The 22,364-nt window shown below is 38.1% G+C and overlaps 1 protein-coding gene across 5 annotated transcripts in view; it reads right to left on the bottom strand.

Annotated features, from left to right (window-relative positions):
• pde1cb (phosphodiesterase 1C, calmodulin-dependent b) overlaps positions 1-22,364 on the bottom strand; it is a 79,999-nt gene that overhangs the window by 56,767 nt on the left and 868 nt on the right. For 3 of the 5 annotated variants that reach the window (XM_068569603.1, XM_068569548.1, XM_068569556.1), the window contains 2 exons: positions 7,429-7,479; positions 6,705-6,870 (listed from right to left, as the gene is read on the bottom strand). In XM_068569603.1, the coding sequence (XP_068425704.1) occupies positions 6,705-6,826 (122 nt within the window). In that variant the 5' untranslated portion in view covers positions 6,827-6,870; positions 7,429-7,479. Of the gene's footprint in view, positions 1-6,704; positions 6,871-7,428; positions 7,480-14,290; positions 14,680-22,364 lie in introns of those variants that run through there. The other 2 variants (XM_068569564.1, XM_068569574.1) reach the window with 1 other exon arrangement.

Here is a 22,364-nt window from a genome sequence, read left to right as displayed (position 1 = left end):
ATGTCTGAATGAGTTTCACAAATGTAGGCCCCGTTTTGTTCTATTTCAAGACTGATGAAACAACACAAGAGCAGAAATTGAGTGTCCCCTCACATAATGATCATCAAAATATGTCCCTGATGAATTACTATCACATCAACTGCTCGTAAAAAATGCTAATGCATTAAGTCTTGGGAGAGTTAATTATTCGTATGACTATGACAGAGAGACTTTCCACTCTGCTGAGGTATTCTTGTCACCGTGTTCAGGCTCCCTCAAAGTTCACACATGGAAATCAAGACGTTAACAGCCCCGGTCATTTGGAGGAACATGAAAAATTCAGATCTCATTTAAATTTCCAGGCAAGCCGATAAGGATATCTATGTATCAAAATAGCAACCGCCTTTGCGGTAATGACCACATTTTGGTGATGATCATCCATCACAAAATACTGTATGTTTTTCCATCTATTACTAATTTCTCCTTCTGGATTGGATGTTGTGGAGATGGAAGGATGGGTGGGAGAAATTGAGGGCACCAAGCCATACAGTTGTATTTATTTGCAGAGTGATGGAGGTGAACAAAATACCTTAGAGAAGAAACTTCCTATTACTTCATCTCCAAGAGGTATTACTATAGGTCAAAGGTGATCATACAACAACACAAATGAAGGCCGAGGTGAAGAGGGAGGAAATCAGGCTTGAGCATTTGAGTAGTACGATGACAGTTAGCCGCGCTGCCCTCACCATGAAGGAATCAAGCCGTCTCCCCCGAATCCCCTAGAGTTCTGCTGTGAGGTGCCACTCATCAGCCAATCAAAAAAAATGAAATGGTCTCCACGAACAGCCAATCAGAAAAACTTATCTTTTGTATCTGTTGTAACTGGGTAAGATATAATGACAGGCGGGACTGGCTCTGTCCGGCGGCTCGTACTTGTCGTCGTCGCACAACGTGTTGTTTCTGTCTTCTGTCACTTTTTAAAAACACCAAACTCTTACCCATCACCAACATTGTCATGGTCACCGGAGATTTCATCGAGCAGGTCCAAATTGTGACTAACAATAGCATTTAGCTCAAACCACAGCTTTGCCTAAGCCTCACAGCTGTTAGCATGGCAGTAGAACCCTTCTGGTTGACCTTACAGCAGCAACCTCACAGGAACAGAAGCCTGCACTTAGTCGCGGCTTACCAAGTGCTTATTTATGTACAATATGTTAGCAAACAATTGCCTACTTACATTACTATGACTTTTTCTATGTTTCTCTCCACCTCCTAAAAATCACAATCATGTCAACTTATTTCAGCTCTGGTTTGCTGCACAAAATCTGTCTCTGTGGTTTTCTAAATACTCAACTTGCTACTACCACTGGTTTACTATCAACCATTTACACTGCACAGTCTGAGCCACCTGTACTTTTTAGAACAGGTTAAAGGAGGGTGTTAGTGAGAGCTGTTGGAAGGCAACAGTATAGTCTAAATGCAGAATGGATAACCCAAACAAAGTGCTAAAAGCAGCTTACAGGTATGAATAGCTCTGGCGTTGGGTGTAGCATTTGACAGCTTTTTTAGTCTCTGTCAGCATCTTTTTGGAACGTTGTTGAGACATTCATAGTTAACAATAAATGCATTGCTATTATTATGATTATCATTAATATCATAATATTATTATTGTTATATATAAATATCAATTTAAAGTTGTTAAGGTTTATGGCCTTTGATATTTTTAGGTTGTGATTAACAGTGTGTTCCTTTCTTTTCTCGTCTTATATATATATATATATATATATATATATATATATATATATATATATATATATATATATATATAAGTTTAATTGAATTAAATATCAAACTATCTCTTTATTTAGCTTCTACAACATAGATTTTTGTATTATTGAGTTTTCAAAAGGGTTTTATAATACAAATCTGTAAACATTTCCCAACACATAAATGACAATGTTGTTTCCAAACTAAGGTTTAACTGTGAAGAAAAAATTATCAGTTTTCATGAAATGTTTTCAAAAGCTATTCAAAACCAGTGTTTGTGGATACAAGTGCTCATATCTACATTTTAATCTCCTTCTAACTTGTGTCTCTGCCGCTAGCGATAATTATTATGAACTTCAGAGTTCACTTCAGGTTTATGACTCAGTAAACGTCACACTCACTGCATCTCAAACAGCTCAAAGTGACAAGCAACACAGCAAATTGATGCACACAATAAAATACTCTGCTGCCCCCCTGAGTGCCTCAAGCCTGTAACTGCTGGTCTCCTGTTACTATACTAACCCACAATAAGGTATGTGCAAAGCCTAAAAAGACAAGAATATTCACGTCTTCACATACAAGCTGAGCAAAGTGAATATACCATGGACCATTTGCGCCTCTACGTCGACATTTTAGGTAATAAATCAAGTGAGAGGTAAGGTAATTTTCTCAAAGATTCAATCTGACTTCTTTTTGGAACTGGAGTCACCTCCAGTTGCAAATAATTCAAGTTCAAGACACTTCCACATTACCAGAACCGGAGGTTGCTGCCTGGTGAATAGATCGTATTGCGTGAGGTCAGCAGGTATGAGATGAAGGTAAGAGCAGATTCAAAGAAATAACCACAGTGTATTTTCAGTCCAGATGTGAATGCATTTTAAGAAAGCGTGAACTGATCTCATCATATCAGTTGTAGATGTTTTAAGTGTTCTTGTGGAAAAACACAAATAAATAATATTTTACAATATTTGGTATTGATCTCATCTTTGTTAGAACTTTCCAAATTAATTGTAATTCTAAAATGATATGCACTATGAGCATTATTACTAAAATGTTAACACTGTGAACATTATTACTAATATATTAACACTATGAACATTGTTACCAATATGTTAACACTATAAACATATATGCATCAATCAATAACCGCAAAAGTATTTGTATTAGTGAAAGGTTGAAGGCTGCACAAGAGGGAATAAAGATATTGATCCAACCAAAGGCTGGAAGCTATATTTGACCCAAAACAACATTGATATGTCTAGCTAGCACAACTTTGAACTTTGGATGTCATTGGCAGAGTTAAAATTATTTGTTTTGTTCCTGTTGCTGAAAACACTCTTAGACAGAAGAATAACATGCTTAAAAGCCTGACCCAGTAATATGTAGCGACATGTGGCAGACAGTCGTGATCCAACTCCTTAACATCATAACTGTGAGGCCCCGCCTCAATCCTTTTGATGAATAGCTCTGCCATTTGCCCGTGTGCTTCCAGTCACACTGGCCAGCAGAGGCTCATTAGCCGGCTAGTGAGGCTAGTGATGGGGGTTGTTTCTGCACAGGGGGATGTCAGTGGGGGTCTCTGAACCTGCGGGTCAGCCTCCAAAACTGTGGGCTGCCACAATGGAGACAGCCGCTTTAATCAACTGTAAAGTTCACAACGGCACACAGCATCCAATTATACCATAGATAAATCACAATCACACATCTGACCACAGAAGGGTGTCTGAGCTCCAGCTGCATGTGTGCATGACTGTGAATTTAAGTGTGTCTGTGAGGATTCTGGTCATCAAATGTTTATTTGTGTGACCCTGTTGTTGCTACTGTGTACAACTCAGTTTGAGAAGAAAAGAGTACAAATATGGTGAGAGAATGCTCAATTAAAAAAAAGGCTGTTTTGTACTAAAAATGCAAGACGAAGGCACAATGAGATGATATAATTAAAAGAACTTCAGTTAAACCTCAAATTAATGAAAATAGTCACATGCTCCACTGTGCTGTTTGCTGAATCTGTTTCCATTGCACTTTGTGGCATTTTGGCTTTCGTGTTGTTGCCTTTTTTTCTATTTCAACTTATTTCGACCTATTTGTAAATTATTTCTGCCATTTTATCAAGCGAAACATTATAGACATGTTGATGGATTTTTCAGTCAGTCTCCATCAATCGTTACTTATCAATAAGTTATTATGCATTAATTACTGATTTACACCAATATGTTATAACGTGACAGGTTTTACAATGGTCAAATGGTTATCAAATTAAAAGAAATTTGCTGGTTTCTAGCCTCAAGTCACAATAGAACATGTATGTGGCATTAGCTATTTAATTAAATAATGATTTTGACGAATGGGCAATAGCTTATGCTTTACCCAAAACCATTCACATTCATTTATCTCCTGAGACTTGATACTGGAAATTGCCCTTGTGCTTTTTGTGCTGTTTGTGATTTACAGTTAAAACAGTTAAAACGTCTGGTTCATTGGAAGGCAGAATCAAGTAGTCCATTCCACATATACATTGTAATTTTTGAAGTGAGGTGATGGGTACACAAATTATATTGTGTAAATCATTGGACTGATGACTTGAATCTACAGCAAAGTAACTAGTACATTTACGACAGCAACACTGCATAAACAACATACAGTCAGCTACAAGTGGAATATTGTGAGTGACTGTAGACTTTGGGGTAAACAACGAGACAACATGCCTCCTCTACACAAAGCTATTCAAAGAAATCGAAGGTTTCATCTTCTGTGTGAAAACCACATAGAGCCCATTCAGCTAGTGCTTAAAAATGCATATTGCATCCCTAATGAGCAGAAACAACAGCATGACACCAGCCACACAGATGAGTCAGTGTGTGTTTATCCACTAATGGCTCCATATTGTTTTCTGTCCCTCACTGTGTGCCTAAGCATTCACTCGATTGTGTTGTTACAGCAACATTTCCACAGCTGCTATGCACATCACATGCTAAGTATTGGACAGCAATTCAGCTGATCTGAAAATAGATGGAGAAAAAAGGTAAAAAGATAACCAAGCAGCTTTGTAAAGTGGAAAACTGCAACCAGCAAAACACAAAAGGTATTCATCAGGATACTTGTAAGGAAAAGGACTGTGGAACAAAATAGTGCAATGGTTACAAAACCCAAAATATTCAAAATTATCTAACAATCACAGCAGCCTCGGCTGACTTTTACCTTCATTCAACCCCAGTTAATGACTGCTGTCCTTTGAATCACACACTTCCATCTTGCTATACACTTTACATGATCCCTCTTCATTCTCCAATAAAATCTCATTATCATCACCTGGATGATAGCAGCCAGCTCTGGCCTCGGAGGTGACACGGTGGTTACATCATATTATGGATTACTGCTCATTCCTCGGCCATTTAATCACCTTGTGCCATAATCTTTCCATCTGTCATTCCGTTGTAGATCTCTGTACTCCCTGTGGATTTGCCTTCTATTAACCATGGTTGGCCGAGCCAAACACTTACCCTGGCCTTAGTGGGATTTCCCAGACAAAGATGTGACGATGTCTGTCTGTGTGAATCATATAGAATGGTTGCAACCAAATAAAAAACAAAACAAAAACTATAAGGTCTTTTCTTTTGCTGGTAAATCACTATTTCAGCATTTAAATTACTTAACTAAACAAGAAATTGACAAGTTGGGTATTTTTTGACATATTTGATTTTTATGTAAACTGTTTGTGTTCCAAAAATGAATTCCCTCTCAGACACATGCACATTGTTCAGCCTCAGCCAAAGATTTAGCAGCATTTGGCTTGGGATTGACATTTGTTCTCCACCCTGATTAAAGCTTAAGCTATGTCTTAATATGGGCCTTTGACATTGAAATAAGTCACTGTCTCTGTGGACAAATGGGCTGTTTCCTCTAAGGTAGGTGAGAGTGCTTTTAGCTGCTCTGTGCTGACTATGTTTTTCTTTCAAATCTAGGCTGTAGCTTTTAAATGAAGAAACAGGCTGAGTCCAGTCAAGTGGAAAATTACTTCCTCCTTGTCACCATGTACTCTGGAAAAAAGGGCCTACGTTCTGGGGAAGATTATGGCACAGAACAACAGTGCTGTAATTTGAGATAGCATGAAGAAACACCAAAGAAGAGACATGTGTTACTGCAGGGAGATTTTTTAGAGAAGTAGGGAAAAGAAATGAGACAATAGTCAAATGAGAGTTCCATAATTTCATACTCAACACCCCATAAATGATACATGTCTGTGAATTTTTGCTGCACAAACAAAAAAACAGTCTCTAAATCAGCTTGCCATAACTCCTTGTCTATTTTGCATACAATTGCAGTCGGTGCATTTTTAGTATCCTCTTACAAATGCTCACTCCTCGCCACTTGCGGCATTTGTAACAGTCTCCAGAGCCATCAAGGTTAATTGGAATCAGGCGTTAAAAGACGTTCAATATTCTAAAAGTGACAACAAATTATGTTAATGGTGGTTTGAAGTCCTTGTTATCAAGGTGGAATCAATCTTGCCCACGTCCCTTGAGGTCAGCATCCATACATAACAATTAGCACTGTGTGTGTGTGTGTGTGTGTGTGTGTGTGTGTGTGTGTGTGTGTGTGTATTGAGAATGTAAAGTGCGAGAAAGAAGATTATTCTATTCATAGAAAGCAAACAGGGGGTCTACTTTACACCTTCTCAACTTAATAGTCAAGTTCACATTATTCAGAGTTCAAGAATACCAAATTAATACCCGTTGCAGAATGATGCCCATTTGTTTATGCTTGGCCTTGTTTTCTCCCCTATATGCGAAAAGAAATATCGACTGTATGCAAATTACACCTGTGTAAGACAATGAGCGGGACATGGCTGCCGATGTCCCACTGCAGCCTGACACAGGATTTAATCCATGATAATTAAATTATAAATGATGTATTATTTATTACACATTTGTTGCTAAAGCAGCCTGACAGCAGCAAACCTGATGGCCGTTTTCTCTGTGGCATCTGGTTCATCTGTGGCAGGAAGATCGTCAGCCAGAATCTCCTCGGGACTCCGAAGGTCATTTAGGGGGGCCTTCTGCTCTTTGCCTTTGATGCCCATCCCCGCCGTGATGGCGTTCCACAAAGCACTCTGAGACTTTGAGCCTGCAAAAAATAAAATAAACATTGATAGTGTCACAATTATTTTGTACAGGGCCATGAATCCAACTTGTATTTGTTTATCAGGTTTGTATATATAAGCAGAATTGTTAAATCTCCTTTCAAAGATTTTCAGGATCTTAGCAAAAGGCAGAAAGAGAATTCCCAACCTTTGTCATGCTGCCACCATGTGGATGTGTGTTGTCAATGCAAGTTTATCTTGTGAACTTACGCTAAGTTCACAAGATAAAATCACAAAATTGTCATCATCATTACAAAGATGATATGGTGTCATGTAAATCTGTCTTAATTGTATCTGCTGTTTTCAGGACAACAGAGAGGATCACTTGTAATATGCAGAAAAGGTGATAATTAGCCACATAATGAGATTGACATTGTTTTTCTGCTTTAGTAACGCCTCAATAGTATTAATGTGGTCAAAAATCTTAGCAGCTAATATCTCATTAACTCAGAGTGAAATTGGTCCTTTCATACTTTGATCTGAAAAAAGTGCTGAATTGAAATCAATGAATTTAGTGAATGACGAATTGAGAGAACACTTACGTGCAAAATTAGCCTGTGGTCTGCTGGAGCTCTCCCCATCTTCATTTGCCACTGGAAAAGAAATAAGTAAACGAATTTAAATGTCAGTTATGAACAAACATGCTTATGTGAAACTCTTAAGTGGTTATCGATTGCTTTAAATCCATCTGTAACTTCGGTTTTTGCTGTTATGCACACTTGTTCTATTACATACGACACACTGTTTATGATATCTCTAAATTCATATTTGCCCTTTTTTACATGCAACAAATTCACTTTATAGTCTTAACAATTAAGAAAGGTCATGAGCTCAGATTGTTTTGTGCGTAATCACCCAAACAGATATACGACATGCTGCACTTATATTTAATAAGCCTCTTCATATCCAGACTGTTTTTGCATGTTGGGACTGAACAGAAGGGATTCTTGTGCAGATGTGTAATTCACACATTTATGGTTCCATTAAACCCTAGAATCACTCTGAAGAGTGTGATTGTAGTGACTGTGAGTCCAGAAACCGATGACCTGCTGAAGTCTCTGCCCCCTAAACACTGAACAAAGTATGCGGAATTGGTGACATTCACACACATCATCTAGCAGTATCGTTGAGAGCCAAAACAACTCGCGCTGATACGCAAGCAGAAAGACTCAACTTCATTATTTTTTACAGATATGACAGTATTTTTCAACACGTCATATCTGAAGAGGTGAACGCTTTTACTGCAGCGGCCAATGTTTGTATAATGCTCCACATTTCATAGTTGTTAAGGCCAACAAGCCTCTAAATGCAGTTCCTCAATAAGCCACTAGATGCTGACCATCACATTTGGACATTAAGGAAAACAGAAACTTCCCTAAAGGTTATTTTGTGTCATGGTGATAATTCTAAAAGTGTTACTGCTCCGTTAGCCGATTAACCAGAACTCCATTATGTTACACAATGAAAGAGTTTCTGGCTCTGGACATTTACTATTCAACATGATCTATCAACCTATTTCTCCTCAGCTGTCATAATGTGTTCGTATTTTACCGTTTATTCACGTTGTATCTAATAATCAGATGTAGGTATATGATCAAAGAATCAACAATGAAGCTCAAATCATTTGGAAATGTTTAAGTTTAGCGAGGGAGATGAGAGATCAATTATGTATATTGTGTTGTTGTTATTGAGTATTTGGGGAGCATTTAAATGTATTTAATGACAATCACGTATTGAACCACATTCAAATAAGAAAATATTTTTTGGGCCCCTTTTTGAATTTTCTTTCTTGGACTTAAACCTGTGAGGCTCCTTTAACAAGAATTCTAAAGAGGTCCCAGGTTTTCCAGTTTTAACAAGAAATTATTCTTTGTGAAGGCCTTTCACGTCTGATCAGTTAATTATATTTCAGGGTTTCCTGGTGTAATTGGCTGTGCTCTTAAAACCTTCATACCAATCAGAGTAAATGAAGGTGACTTGTGAAAGGAAGTCCTTCGACAGCACTAGTGTGCAGGTGAAGAGAGAGTCGGTTATAGAAAGCTTCACTTTACAAAAGACTGCAATTATTTGCTATGACTCTGAACAGTCAAGAAAACATGTGCTAAGCTCCCGTCATCACTGCCGCTGAAGCCATAAGGGCCGGGGAAACATTAACTGTACAAGGTTCAGACACTTTGACCAATGGATTTTCATGACTTTTCCATGACTCCAAACCAAATTGCCATGATCAAGCATTTTGTGAAATTGGTGTTTACATGAAAAAGTGAGAAAATGTAATATTTAAACTAACAATGATAATTCCAAAGCATACAGTATACCTTAAATGACACAAATGAATGACAGACAATAGTTTGATTAAAAGAATAAACATTTATAGATAGAGTGCATGCCTGCTTATATTTTGAGCGTTTTGCTTTTAAAAGCATATTCATCATTTCAAACTCAGTGTAAATGAACAACATGAACGTGTGAATATAACACATTTCCATGACTTTTACAAAACCTTTGGGATATTATTTTTTTCAAGGACTTATCCAGGCCAAATGATAACTATTTTTAAAATGCCATGACTTTTCAAGGTTTTCAATGATCGTAAGAACCCTGACAGTATGTACTATTGTTTGACGGTTGACTCAATGGCGACGGACAGCACAGCTACCGACCTCACTGAGGCACTGACACTGACCCACTGACATTGACCCACTGTGGGACTAAATCCAGGATTGAGAACCACATGCATGCGCAAAGCTTAGTTCCACAACCTGTGGATGTTCCGACTTTTTCCAGATGGGTCTTGTGACATTATTCTGGCCTTTGTCGACCCCAAAAATGATGCTGACCCTGACGATCATAAGAACGATAATACCATTCCACCCAATCCTACAGATCTCTGAGATGAAACAGCTGTCTGAGTCATAATTTCCTAGAAGAAAATGTTTTAATTGGCCCACCACAAACTCACAGCTGTCTTTCAATGAAGACTAATTAATTTAATTGTCTTCATTCTAGGTATTTTTTAATCTGGAAATGTTGTGACAAAATGCTTTAATATTCTGTTACTGTAATTAACATCATCAGTACTCTCCCACCGACCTCCAATCCGTGTTCCAGTATCTGTATTATTCCTAGTTATGTCTTCATGATGTGGAGTCTATTATGTTCCATATGGAGATTGCATTTTTTCCATTATTTGAGCCTGTGACTAAACCTTTACAGGCAGCACAGGAGCAGATAAGCGTGACCTTCAGCTAAGCTTGAGGTTGTTCTGTGGTTCTGTATTATTTCAGTCTTCTGTTACATCCATAACTCTGGTCTTAAAATGAACATCTTAGTGTGCTAACTTGTGCTGTGGAGGCGGGTTGCCACACCTCCTCGTGATACTGGACGGCCACGCTCTTTTAGGGGGCATGCAAGTTTTAATGTGGGATGAAAGATTTAGAAAGGGCTGTTTGCAATATTAAAACTGCATGTGCATGTTTGGAGACCTCATTAAATCTCTCCCACTGGCAGGGCATTTAGCCTCTTCATCCTCTTCCTGTGATGAATACAAGCAATATTGTTTGATTTAGGTTATAATTAGATTGTTCACAGATCTTAAAAGTACAGTAAATTAAACAATCTGTCACTGCTGAAAGAAGAATGATTTTAAATGTCAAAATGTATGTTCTAAGTTCTGTTAGAATACAAACACAAATACTTGCAGAAAGAGTTTTGTTATAATACTCTTTTCCTTTTACTCGAATAAGCTGCCACCAGGGATGCCTTTCAACTGCTGCAACCGAGGCTCAGTTTGTAAGCCTCTGTGAGAGGTGACACAGGTCGTGGTGGATCGTTGGCTCAAACAAACAAAGACTTTCACCCAGGAGACTGCTGTTTGTGTCCTCAACTAAACTTAGGCCTTCTTAACTAACGGTGCATAGTCTATGTACAATACGACCAAAATGATTTATTTTAAAAAGACAATATGCAAGTAACGAGCAGAAACTACGTTTCCAGTGAACATAACTTAGAAAATAAACTATGCATCTCACGAGTAGAAACTTAGGGTCACTGATCTAGTGTCAGTGTTTGACGATTTCGGAGTGAAAATGTGCCATAGTATTTACCTTCCGACCAAGGTATCATCACCACGTTTTGGAAACCAAAGTCTTGTAAAGGTTGACTACGCTTGCTGTTACCTTAGATGTTGACACAGGCACTGTTGTCTTTTCCACACACACTTCACTTGCTGTCTCTGCTGTTGAGGTGCTACTAATATCTAAATGGATAATATCTCTGTCGTTTGACAAATCCATTAATTAGTTAAAGATATTACACAATAGAATTGAAGAGATGTGCGCATTTACCAAACAGAGAAGGTGTTTGTTGGATTATGGGAAATGAAGAATTCAGCAAAAACAACCAAATGTTTTGAACACATAAAAACAGCACCATGGTCTCACTATGGAAACAGAAACAAGTTTCCTTTAATGTGAACAAAGTATGTGTGCGAATCTAAACCACTGTGCCCACAGAAGTATGACTCTATTCCCTTCTGCTGGAGCTGCTTTTTCCTCCATTCCACTTGGGATTGTGCTCAAAGTAGAAGATACAATATAAACTATGTATGTGTCAATATGTATGTAAGATGGAAAATGTAATAAAGGAAATACACATAAAAAAAGACTCAGGTCTCGACAGCTAGGGTGCCGGATTGGCAACTGTTTGGATAAATTAACAACCAATTCCTCAACCATGTTAAAACATATTTAAAAAAAGATGCAGCAAACAGGAAAACATGTACCCACAAATTAATACTTTAAAAATATTTGTGGCATTAGTAATATTAAAATATTGTTGTTACAGTCAAAACCAGAATCAGAAAGTGCTGCACGTGCATAGGAGCGTTTACTCACATGTGCACGAGCGCAGGCAATTAAGTTGTTTAACTGCAGGGTGACAAGATCGACTAACCCGTCAGCATCCCAAACAAATCTGAACATCCATTCAACTGAATGAAAAACAAAAAGGAAATCGGTGAAGTCTTGGGAGGAAATGCATCCCGGCATCTTTGAGCTCAACAGAACATTGTATTACGTACACATGACATGTATGTGTCACATCTTCATGATAAAGCTTACGTATAACTGGATAGTACAACTAAATATTCATTAAAATGGCAACGAGTTTCAGTTTTAATAACCAAAAGATGATCCCTGGCTGTTGGCCCAGTCTGGCAACTACTTTTTAAAGTTAGTGTTGAACTGAAATCCGTTTTCTCCACATGAGCTGCACAACACCAACAAAACATTACAAAGCTAACAAGCCTAACACACGACTAAACACCTCAGTGGGAATCCGAGCTGAGGCTGCCAGCTACAGTTGAGGCTCAGAGTGTAATAGTGAACACAAGGTGTCCAGCCAGGCAATGAGCTACCATCGCTTAGGAGTCACGCTTCAGAGGAGGTGATTGGCAAAATGCTGTGCAGACTGAATCTGAGGCCCAGTGAGCAATTGATTGTGACACTTGTGGGTTACCATGACAACTGCCATGCTTGTGGGTAGTATGAGGGAGATAGAGTCAACATGTGATCGAGGCAGGTTTTTAGAGGTAACAGGATGTGTCCAAGCCAGCGGAAAAATCCAAAGTCCATTTTCTGTTTGATCATAAAATCTTTTAGGGCTGCTTTTAATGCTTTTAAAAGGATATCTGGAAATGATTTCAAGGTGTCTCTCTTCCTGTTTTTGTGTCTTTATGTTTTAACACTGAAACGTTCCCCTTCTTATCAGTATATTCATATCATGCAAAAATGTTTAGGTGTGCAGTGTGTGCCATAGACTATGTTTCGTATTGTCTGTGTCTCATGCGGCGCAATAACAACAGCACTGAGCTTGTGGCTCACAGTTCAACCGAGGTCGACAGAAAATACAAAGCAAGAAGACGGAGCCTGAATGCATCTTATCCACCCTTCCATGCACCAAAACTCTTCAGCTCAGACTCCGGCTGCAACCAGCCCGCTGTGGACAGACCCAGAGCCGGTTTTAACCTGCAGCCTGAGCTCTGGCTGGAGATGAGCGCTCCACGCCCGGCAAAAGTGAATCCTCCTCTAGACAGTTGCCAAAATAAAAAATAAAAAAGTTCTTCATAAAAGGTTAAAAGCACCTAACTTGACAACAAAATTAAAAAAAGTACAACGTGTACAGTACCTGGTGTGCATGGTGTCACAAATATAAACACTTCCTGTTGTGCACATCAGCCTATGTCTTTTACATAAACAAATATTATCAACATTAAAGCAGTGTTAAATAGCATTTGGCCATTTGGGGGCGAACATTATCATTAGGCTTTTGTGGTGGAGTGTGTCATTAAACACTTGCTTACTTACACATCAAGCAAATATGGCTTTCATTTGGAGGCATGTTTCTGACCACCTTACGAATTTTAAGTCCAACATTTAATCATTCCTTTTAGCTTTGTTATATCTCCACCAACCCCAGAGGGAAATATCCGGCTCCTCAGCTTTCAAACGCTTCACTAGTACCTTCACTATTACATAATTCTTTGTTCGCTGCTGTTTGGGCTAGGTGAGTTGCGTGGGTTTGTCAGAGCTGTTGAAACATCTGAAAACATTGGATGTTTCGTGCAGCTTTACTAGGTTTCACAACATGATTAAAAATATACTGTCAGCATTACTGCATCCCGAATGAACGAATGATTGAAAAATTATTTGATATTGAAGTTGAGACATTTATCCGGGTTAAGAGTTAGAAGCTCAACGAATGTATCAGCTTTGTGATGTAACAGCAGGAGTTTACAGTCGAGCTGTGGTGAAACTTCCGCTGTGACAACACTGATTGGGCTGTGGCAAAAAAAAGTGCAGCGACAGTTTTCTGCCATATGTGATTCAGTGTTGAATTACCCTTGAAAGCCTGTGTCCAAAAGCAAAATGCACATTATTAAGTTTCTCCACTTAAAATGTCTTGTTACCTACCAACAGATTTGAGAACACAACTCCTTTACAGAACATCTTTACACCACTCTATTTTAACCACAGTTTCAACACTCGCTCCTATGACAGTTTTCACAAGCGCTCCAACAAAAAAACAAAGCAAGTGGCACATAAGTTCATCAACACTCTGGTTGTCAAGACAATCAAATGAATTCCTGGTGACGTAAGCATCACACAGCTTCAGTCTGCAGCGTCCTTGTTTCCATGGTGTAGTTGCATTACAGAGGAAAGCATCAACTTCAGTCGAATGGACTAACGTGGCGAGTTGTGCCGAGAGGCTGAAATGTGATGTGCTTAACGATGGCTCACACTCTCTTGCACGCATGCATCCTGCTCCTGTCACACACTCTTCCGTGCCTCTCGCTCACACGCAAACACCCTTTTCTCCTGCTCTGCCTATAGTACAATTTCTTACCTATGGTGATGTTGAAACCGTCAATGCTGAAGGTGGCACTCCGACCCTTTCTAAATCGATGCTTCTTGGAGTCAGCTTCCATCGCTTTGGCAACCTCCGTCACCCTCGCACCTTTTAATCTATTCTAATGCCTTGTGTTAGTTGCACTGCCTTGTTTCAGTTTCGTTTGAGTGACTCTCCTCCTGGAGAGAAAAAAAAGGTAGTCCTCGGACTCTCACTGGACGAGAACTGTCAAAGCTTCACCACTTCTCATTTAAGACATCAAGCGGAATCATTTCTGTTAAGTCCTTTTCCACTCATTTGACATTGTTGTATATCTTTTCTCTCCCTCTCTCCGCTTCTCACACCTCAACCAGCTCATTTCAAGGAGCTTATGGCTCTTGATTTGTTTTTCTTCTCTCGATCTCCTTCCACCCCTCCCTCCACGCTTTCTCTCCTCTTCTCTCTTCCCCGAGAGGTACAGTAGGTGTGTGTGTTGGGTGGTGGTGGTAGTGGTGGTAAGGAGAGGGCATCTCTAGAGGTTTACATGAACGTAACTCCTCCTACTGTCAAGAATGTTTAGTAAAAACAGTGGAAGCTCAGAGTTGTTATGACACAGGCCTATTGTAGTTCTAGTTTTGCTCTCACACACTTGACAAACAAACTGACTAAAAAAATGTGTTGAGCGGCACCTTGCTGCATGATCACAGAGAGGAACGGTGGTTGATTAGGTGTACTGAGTCAAAACTAGGTATGAAATCAATGCCAGTGCTTTTCATTTAGCAGGAGTAACTCAGAAAGCTGAAGCTGAAGACATTAAAGAATGCATGCTGTTCTTTTGGAAGAAGAGAATCATGAATAGTTACATTTAGAGTGAAAAAACTCAAATGTATTCATTTTCCCCTTTTAAGCACTGATTACTGGAAAGACACTGGAGCATGGCTATCTTCATCATTGTGAGTGTTAAAATGAGAAACAAAGATCTCCTCATGCTTATAAAAACTACCTTTCCCTTACACAATACACAGCTCTTCATCTATGCACATAAACATGCACACACATGCACACACCAGATCAACAAAGGATAAAAAGCTCCCCTTATTAGCACCATCTGACATTTAGCTGTGGGATTTTCCACGTTTCATTTTCCCCCCTGATTACTGTCTCTGAGTGCTCTTCATGAAGGCTTCTGGCTTTTTCTCACACCTTTTAAATTCAATAGATCTGCCGATAAAAGCAAATTACTAGTGATCACTATGCTGCTTACTCTTCTAGCAGAAAAGCAAACATAACCTCTCTTTACAGAATTGCTCATAATTTAAGCTAATATTGGCTTACTATATAAAAATATATCTTTGTGTTTGTTCTTCTCTATTCCCCTTCTGTTCTTTCCTTGAACCACTTTATAATAACAGTCACCATAAATTATCTGATTTATTTCAGTGGCATGTAATATATCCAAGCAATGTGACAACAAAAACAGGATATTTAGAATCATTAGCAAATAATCAGCTTTATAACAAACAACTTAATCAATCATACAATTTATCTGTGTGGCGGCAAATCTCAGTGGTATCTACTTACAAAAATCTGCACCACAAACACACACTGAAGAGTGATCAAAGAGTGTGTGGTCTCAAAGGTGTGAGTGTTCCCCAGCTGTTAACTGTCATACAATGGCATAGTCAAATAAGGACATACAATACAGTACAACTGAAATGAATGCATGATGTAGTAGTCAAGGTGTCTAAGGAAAAGGAAATCGATCAAAATTAGGATATCTTCCTAATAATAACACAGCCAATTTGAGTCACTCAGTGCAGTTCCAGTGGACACATTATGCACTTGTTAGATAATTACACTCCATCTCATTTTGTTTGCCAGCTACAGTAAGAGCTCTTTATCCTCTCCTCCTGTCACACGGCTCCGCAGCCTCCAATTGATACCGTATCTAGCAATTTGTGAGGATCCTAATTTTGCAACACTCACTGTGCACCCTCAAGTGCCTGCCTGCGCTATCTTTGTTGTAACGAGGGCATGTGTGGGAATATTGCAACTTTTTGATTTTTCCCTTTTGCCAGCAGACTCACAGGTAACCATTTGTTTGAAAGGCTGAAAGTCGTGACAATATGCTTTCATTTGCTTTCACATTTAAAAAGGAATAACCTGTTCAGGCTACAGCTCTGTCAATATGATTAATGATATTATCATATTGCTGTAGAGTCTTGTCACCAATTTTAAATTCATCCCTTACTAATGAATCCGCAATAACGTATGCAATATATTCAAGAAGTAGCGAGGTGCTAAAGGGCACAGTTTTCTTTGAGCACTTATTCCATGAGAGTAGGTGTCTGTTTAAGTGTATCATGGTCACAAAATGCTGCTGTATTTAAAGCTACCCATTTAATGCAGCTGGGGTCATAGAAGTTAGCGGATTACATAATACACTTAACTGAAGAAGTGTGCTTCTGCATTCAGGATGCTTTATTAGGCTATATGGTGCTCTAAAGCTTCATTTATTACATTGTAACTTGCAACTGTGGCAATGAAGGCTTTTCACAAAACATTCTGCTATAAGAAACAATTGGTGCTAATGGAAGATGCGTTCAGGAATCTTTGGTCAACAGTAAGATATCAGGTAACTAACAAGCACAAGTGACACCTTGGGGCCACAATTTATATATATATATATATATATATATATATATATATATATATATATATATATATATATATATATATATTGTCACCAGATAACTAACCATAATGTGTTTGGTGACCCTCAGACCTTTTTTTAATTTTACAATGACATTACAATGACAGTAATTAACATTGTCACAATTAGAAGTTTTAAGTTTTAATGGGCAGATTCCACTGAAGCTCCAGATTTATAATTCCCACTTGATACATCTCAAATTGCATGAGCATTGTTAGTGTGTCATGCAAGTGTTAGGCCACAATTAATTTACCATTCATTCATTTTTTAATATTTAATTTAATTCAATTCTACTTATTTGGTTTCAATGTGTTGTTTAATTTATGTCTCATAGTTTTCAATAAATCTTTATACCACCACCCTCATCATCGCATTAAGCCTATTTAATAAGAAAGATGTCACTCGGAGTAAAATTACATCACACGTGTGCATCAAAAATGTTGGTTCATATCTGTCAAGGTAAATGTACAATATATTGTAACTGGCATGTTGCTTTTAATGCCAGAGCGCATTTCCAAAGGAGCATTTAGTACAACAGCTGCGGTGTATATATTTGTTGAATCCTTGAGTCCTTTATGCAAGGGTCAGTAGCGCCACAGATTGTCACTAGGCAACGGGAAGACCTTTTAGACATATGGTGATGTGCATACACTACACTGAAGATGACATGGGGTTGATATGCAAATAGGACTTATTACATTAGTGTAGATTTTAAAGTATAGCCATTGTAGTATACAAAGTTATTTGACTGTTCGAGACTCTGCTCATTGAAACGACGCAAAAGAGACAAAACTCAGTTTTGATGTTGGCAAAACTTAGTTTGTCTTACTGTTTTTAGACTTTAGTTGTTTTTAACAAATCGGTGCTTTGGTGGATTGTAAGCATACAAAAAAACACTCCTCTGCTTTTTCTGTTATGTCCATTGAAGGTGAACTATCACTCAACCTTTGATCTGGCTATCAAACACCAGGACAGGCCGTGACCAGCAGATATGAATTAGTTGTGAAGATAAAGGGCTAATTTGAGGAATTAGAAATATATTGTCTTGCACCAACTGAATCCCAAACAGTCTTGTTTGTATTTGTAGTGAGTAAAGGTCCCATCTAATAAATCAGATAAATAACATATTCAATAAATGAAAATCACTACAAACACTAACCAGATTATAAACCTCATTTTGCTGATAAACTGACATTTCACCGTCATTATATTGTAATATAATTAATTCAAACCATGACATTAATTTGGGGTCTTTTTGATTGCATAATCTGTCCCAGTAGCACATGAAGATTCAGGACAACAACTTTGAAATGAGACAGAAAACCCAGCTCATTAGAAGTCTCCCCTCGACTGGAACGACCTGCACTTTGTCAGTCCCCACACCACTGTCACCACAGTGACACAGGCACGTAATTAAGACACACAGGGTGTCAGGTAGCTTTCCTTTTCCCCTGCTAAATACTCATTAGTGGCCCCTTTAAGGGTGATGTTAGCCTGCGTTGCAAACCTGAGGGAAATGAGCTGACAAAACAGAGAGCTACATGAACAGTCATCTGAATCCTGCTGCACAAAGACTCTGGAGGGGAGGGGGTCTTGGGCTGTGTCGCGCACACGTTTAGCAAGTGATTTTTGTACCAGCATGGTTCCAGATCAAAGAGGCAAAACCAGATGTGTGAGTGTTATGTCAGCATGGCAAACAAATGTAAACCTTTTGATTAGAACCAAGTGTGTTGCTTGTTGCACACTCAAGACATTCTCCTCCCAACAGCCATAACTTTTTCGAAAGTTAAAATTCATATAAAAAGATAGTTTTGTCATTCCAGCCTCTATGAGAAAGTAGCACAGAAACACAGAAATGTAATTAACATTGTTTTCAAACAACGCTGCAACATATTCACTGACATTTTGCAGATATGTTCCAACATATTTACAACACTGCCCCACAAAATGTACTTAAACTGTATCTGTAAAATATATAATAATAATAATAATAATAATAATAATAATAATAATAATAATAATAATAATAATAATAATAATAATAATAATAATAATAACAACATATTACATGTGTCACAGATGCATTTCATGTCACTGGGCTCTTAATGGATTATTTTGTATTGTTTTGTAGTCTCAAAGTTATTTTGGTTTATTGGTTTTGGTTTAAAGTGCTGTTGTATTAACTTGAAGGAAAAAACTGTTTTCATCAATTTTCTTTTAGATGGGAGAAATTGTGAATATTCAATCATTTTGCTTGTTCAAATTTAACAGATTGATGTGCAATGTCTCATGATTCATACAATCACACCAAACAATGTTTATTAAAAACCTTTTGAATTAAGCTGATTCAAACTTTGATTGAATGTCACACACTCAAATGTTAAGCCAGCTCTAAAACAGTCTAGCCTTTGACCAACAGACGTTTTTAGACAGCTGTCGTTCATGAGACTTGGAACGCATTAATCTTTCATTGTTTGTGTTGCCTCTATACTGTATGATATTTCTATCATCCCATCAATTCAACTTGTAGCATCCAATTACAATACAGATTTCCAACCAATAGGCCAGCTGAGTCCTCTTCATTTATTAATGAAGGATGCATCATTAATAGTGGCTACAGTAGCAGTAGCATACATTCATCTGTAATTCCAAAAATACTATTTACCACATTACTTTGCCCATAATATAAAAAACATTTATGAAAATTGGTCACTCGTTTTTCCTTCAGAGCCTGATGCAAATCTATGCATTCTTCTTCTGTTTGAAAGATTTACTGAAGATTAATAACTTAATCATGTTCTGCAACAGTTGGTAAATCTTTACATAATGCCGTCATACTTGGTATTTATTATCAGAAATGTAAATTAATTTAACAAAAAGGTACAAAAGGTATCTTTGTCATCACAAATGTATGACACTACAGTCTCCAACAGAACTTTACTCCACTGCCTCTCATCCAAATGTGTTATCTATCAAAATAGCATCCAGTGTGACAAATATATGCTAAGAGAGTGACTCCGGCTCCTTGTACGCCACGGGAAACTGTCTGAATATGACCCAGTTCCTGTGCCAGTACTGCAATCAACAGCAAGGTAATTGCTGCTACTCCACATCCCTATTATGATATTAACTGTCAAGTATGTTATATTTACACCTGACTGTATGACTGATTCTAGGACATGTTCGTGCTACACTGGTCATGTATTCTGAGGAGCTGAAACAACCTTGACATCATTTAAAATGATCCATGCATCATAATTGAAGGGACGTGCGTGTCCTCTAATTTGGTATGGCAGCTCAGATGAGAGCCATAATCTGAAATTGTTAAAGCTGATGTCAAACTGTAAAATCTCTAAACTTCACAACTAAGCAGTAGTTGAGACCATTACACATAGGACTATCTATCACTGAAGGACCTGACCAGATAACCGGATCAGGGAGTAGGTGGCAGTGTGTTGTTCCTCAGGAGGAAGCAGGTGAGTTTACAGTCAGCTGAGAGTCAGGGAGGACACTCCTCAACACCCATGAACATCATTGGGGACCTGGAAGGAAACTCAACGGGAGTCTACACTGTCATACGACCATGGAAACGCCACAGTAAAGATGGTATTTTAGGAGTCAGCCAGGGAGAATCATTTCACCTCTGGGACAGATATGCAGGGAGTTGGAACTAGAAGTGGCAGCAGTGGAGATAGCTGGAGGTAAACAAAATGAACTGATGGAAACACTGACTAACACAAAGGTAAAACAAATTAAAACATTTCTTTTAAATATATATAATATTTAAAGGGTACACAGATACTAGTACTGTAAGCAGGTTCCCTAAACACGGTCAACTGCTGAAAAAAAACATTACACCACATGTACTCACATTAAATAAAATGACATGTCACTTTAGATTGACAAGAAACCTTGTATGGAACATTGGTGATGCAACTAAATCATTGGAGCTTATTGTGTGCAGCCATTCCCTTTACAGATATATCATAACCGTGACCATGAACTAATTTCTGGTGACACCAAACAAATCATGTAAATTCAGTACACTTTTGGACCTTATATTTCCACTAAAAAAACAGGACACGTGTCTGCAGTATGACAGTTTTTACGTGTGCATTTCTTGAAACAGGACTGTCATTTGGTTTATTTCCGTCTGGTGCAAACCTCACACATCAAAGAGATGCTTTGGTAGTGGAGATATGTTGCATTGAGGCTTGCCATCAAAGAGCTCTGCATTCATTCAATGAATACCTTTTTTTTCCCAGTAGCATATTAACAGTAATCCTCTGAAGTGACCAATTTGTCTCATCTACAGATAGATCCATGAACTGAACTACAGAGATGTGCAGTACAAAGAAACACAACAGCTGTATTTGAGGCCGGGGTGCTCACAAAAACTGAGAGATGTTGGTTCCACAGGAGCATGATAGAATACCTTCTTACTAAATGTGACAAATAGGCCTACAGAGTAGCCATTGTCACCGTGAACACCAACTTTCTCTGACATTCATTAAGAGAGAGAGTACACTATGTGACCTTCATGTGGGGATCAATTCAAACAAGTACAAAGACAAATGTGAATGAACTGCAAGGGTGAATTGAATGTCAGTGATGTACTGTGACAGCACAGTGATTGTACAGTTTAAAGAGAAATTCAAGATAATTCACTTGAAGTATGGGGTTACTGTCAGTAAAGAATTATTAGCAACAAGACGCACTTCTCATCAAACAACTCATTAGGCAGCAAAATGCCCACCTTTCGGTGTAATCGTTTAAAAAACCTAAATAGTAAATTATTTAATAATATGAATAGAACTATTAGTTCAAAGGTATTAACTTTTTAAGAACACTTATTAGATAGTGGCAGTGCAAACATTTGAATGTAAGATTTACTGGTGCATGTTCCTGGAAAGATAACAAAGGGTTCTGCCTCAAGTCAGTTTGATTGAAACTTCTTTTACAGAAGATTTTTTAAAAGGTCACAGCAGGAAAAGCACAGGTGTGACCCATAACACTAATTACATCTGCATCCGATTTAGATTAGCATTCTGGGGGCCCTGTTCTGCACATGCTGGTTCACTGGAATACTGGATCGTTATTGTTATTAGTTGCACCTGTGCTGAATCCTGCAACGACAATTCAAAATGCTTGCTGTGAAAAGAAAGGTATATTTGCTATTGGTGGTGAAATTAGTTAAGTAAAAGTAGCAGTATACCACACTATACAAATACTCGATTACAAATAAAGGTTTTGAAATAGAAAGTAGTAAGTAATGGCAAAAAAATATATCAAAAGGGAAATTGCTCATCATGCAGAATTGGCCATGTTAGTGTTATATTGTCATATTATTGAATCAGGATTATCAATGTATTAATAAAT

This window comes from Clinocottus analis, unplaced genomic scaffold (assembly GCF_023055335.1).
Source record: "Clinocottus analis isolate CAN_PGR_092001 unplaced genomic scaffold, fCliAna1.0.p SCAF_11, whole genome shotgun sequence".
NCBI classification, from domain to species: Eukaryota; Metazoa; Chordata; class Actinopteri; order Perciformes; family Cottidae; genus Clinocottus; species Clinocottus analis.
The sequence above is the reverse complement of the archived record's forward strand: the minus strand, read 5'-3'. Positions and strand labels throughout refer to the sequence as shown.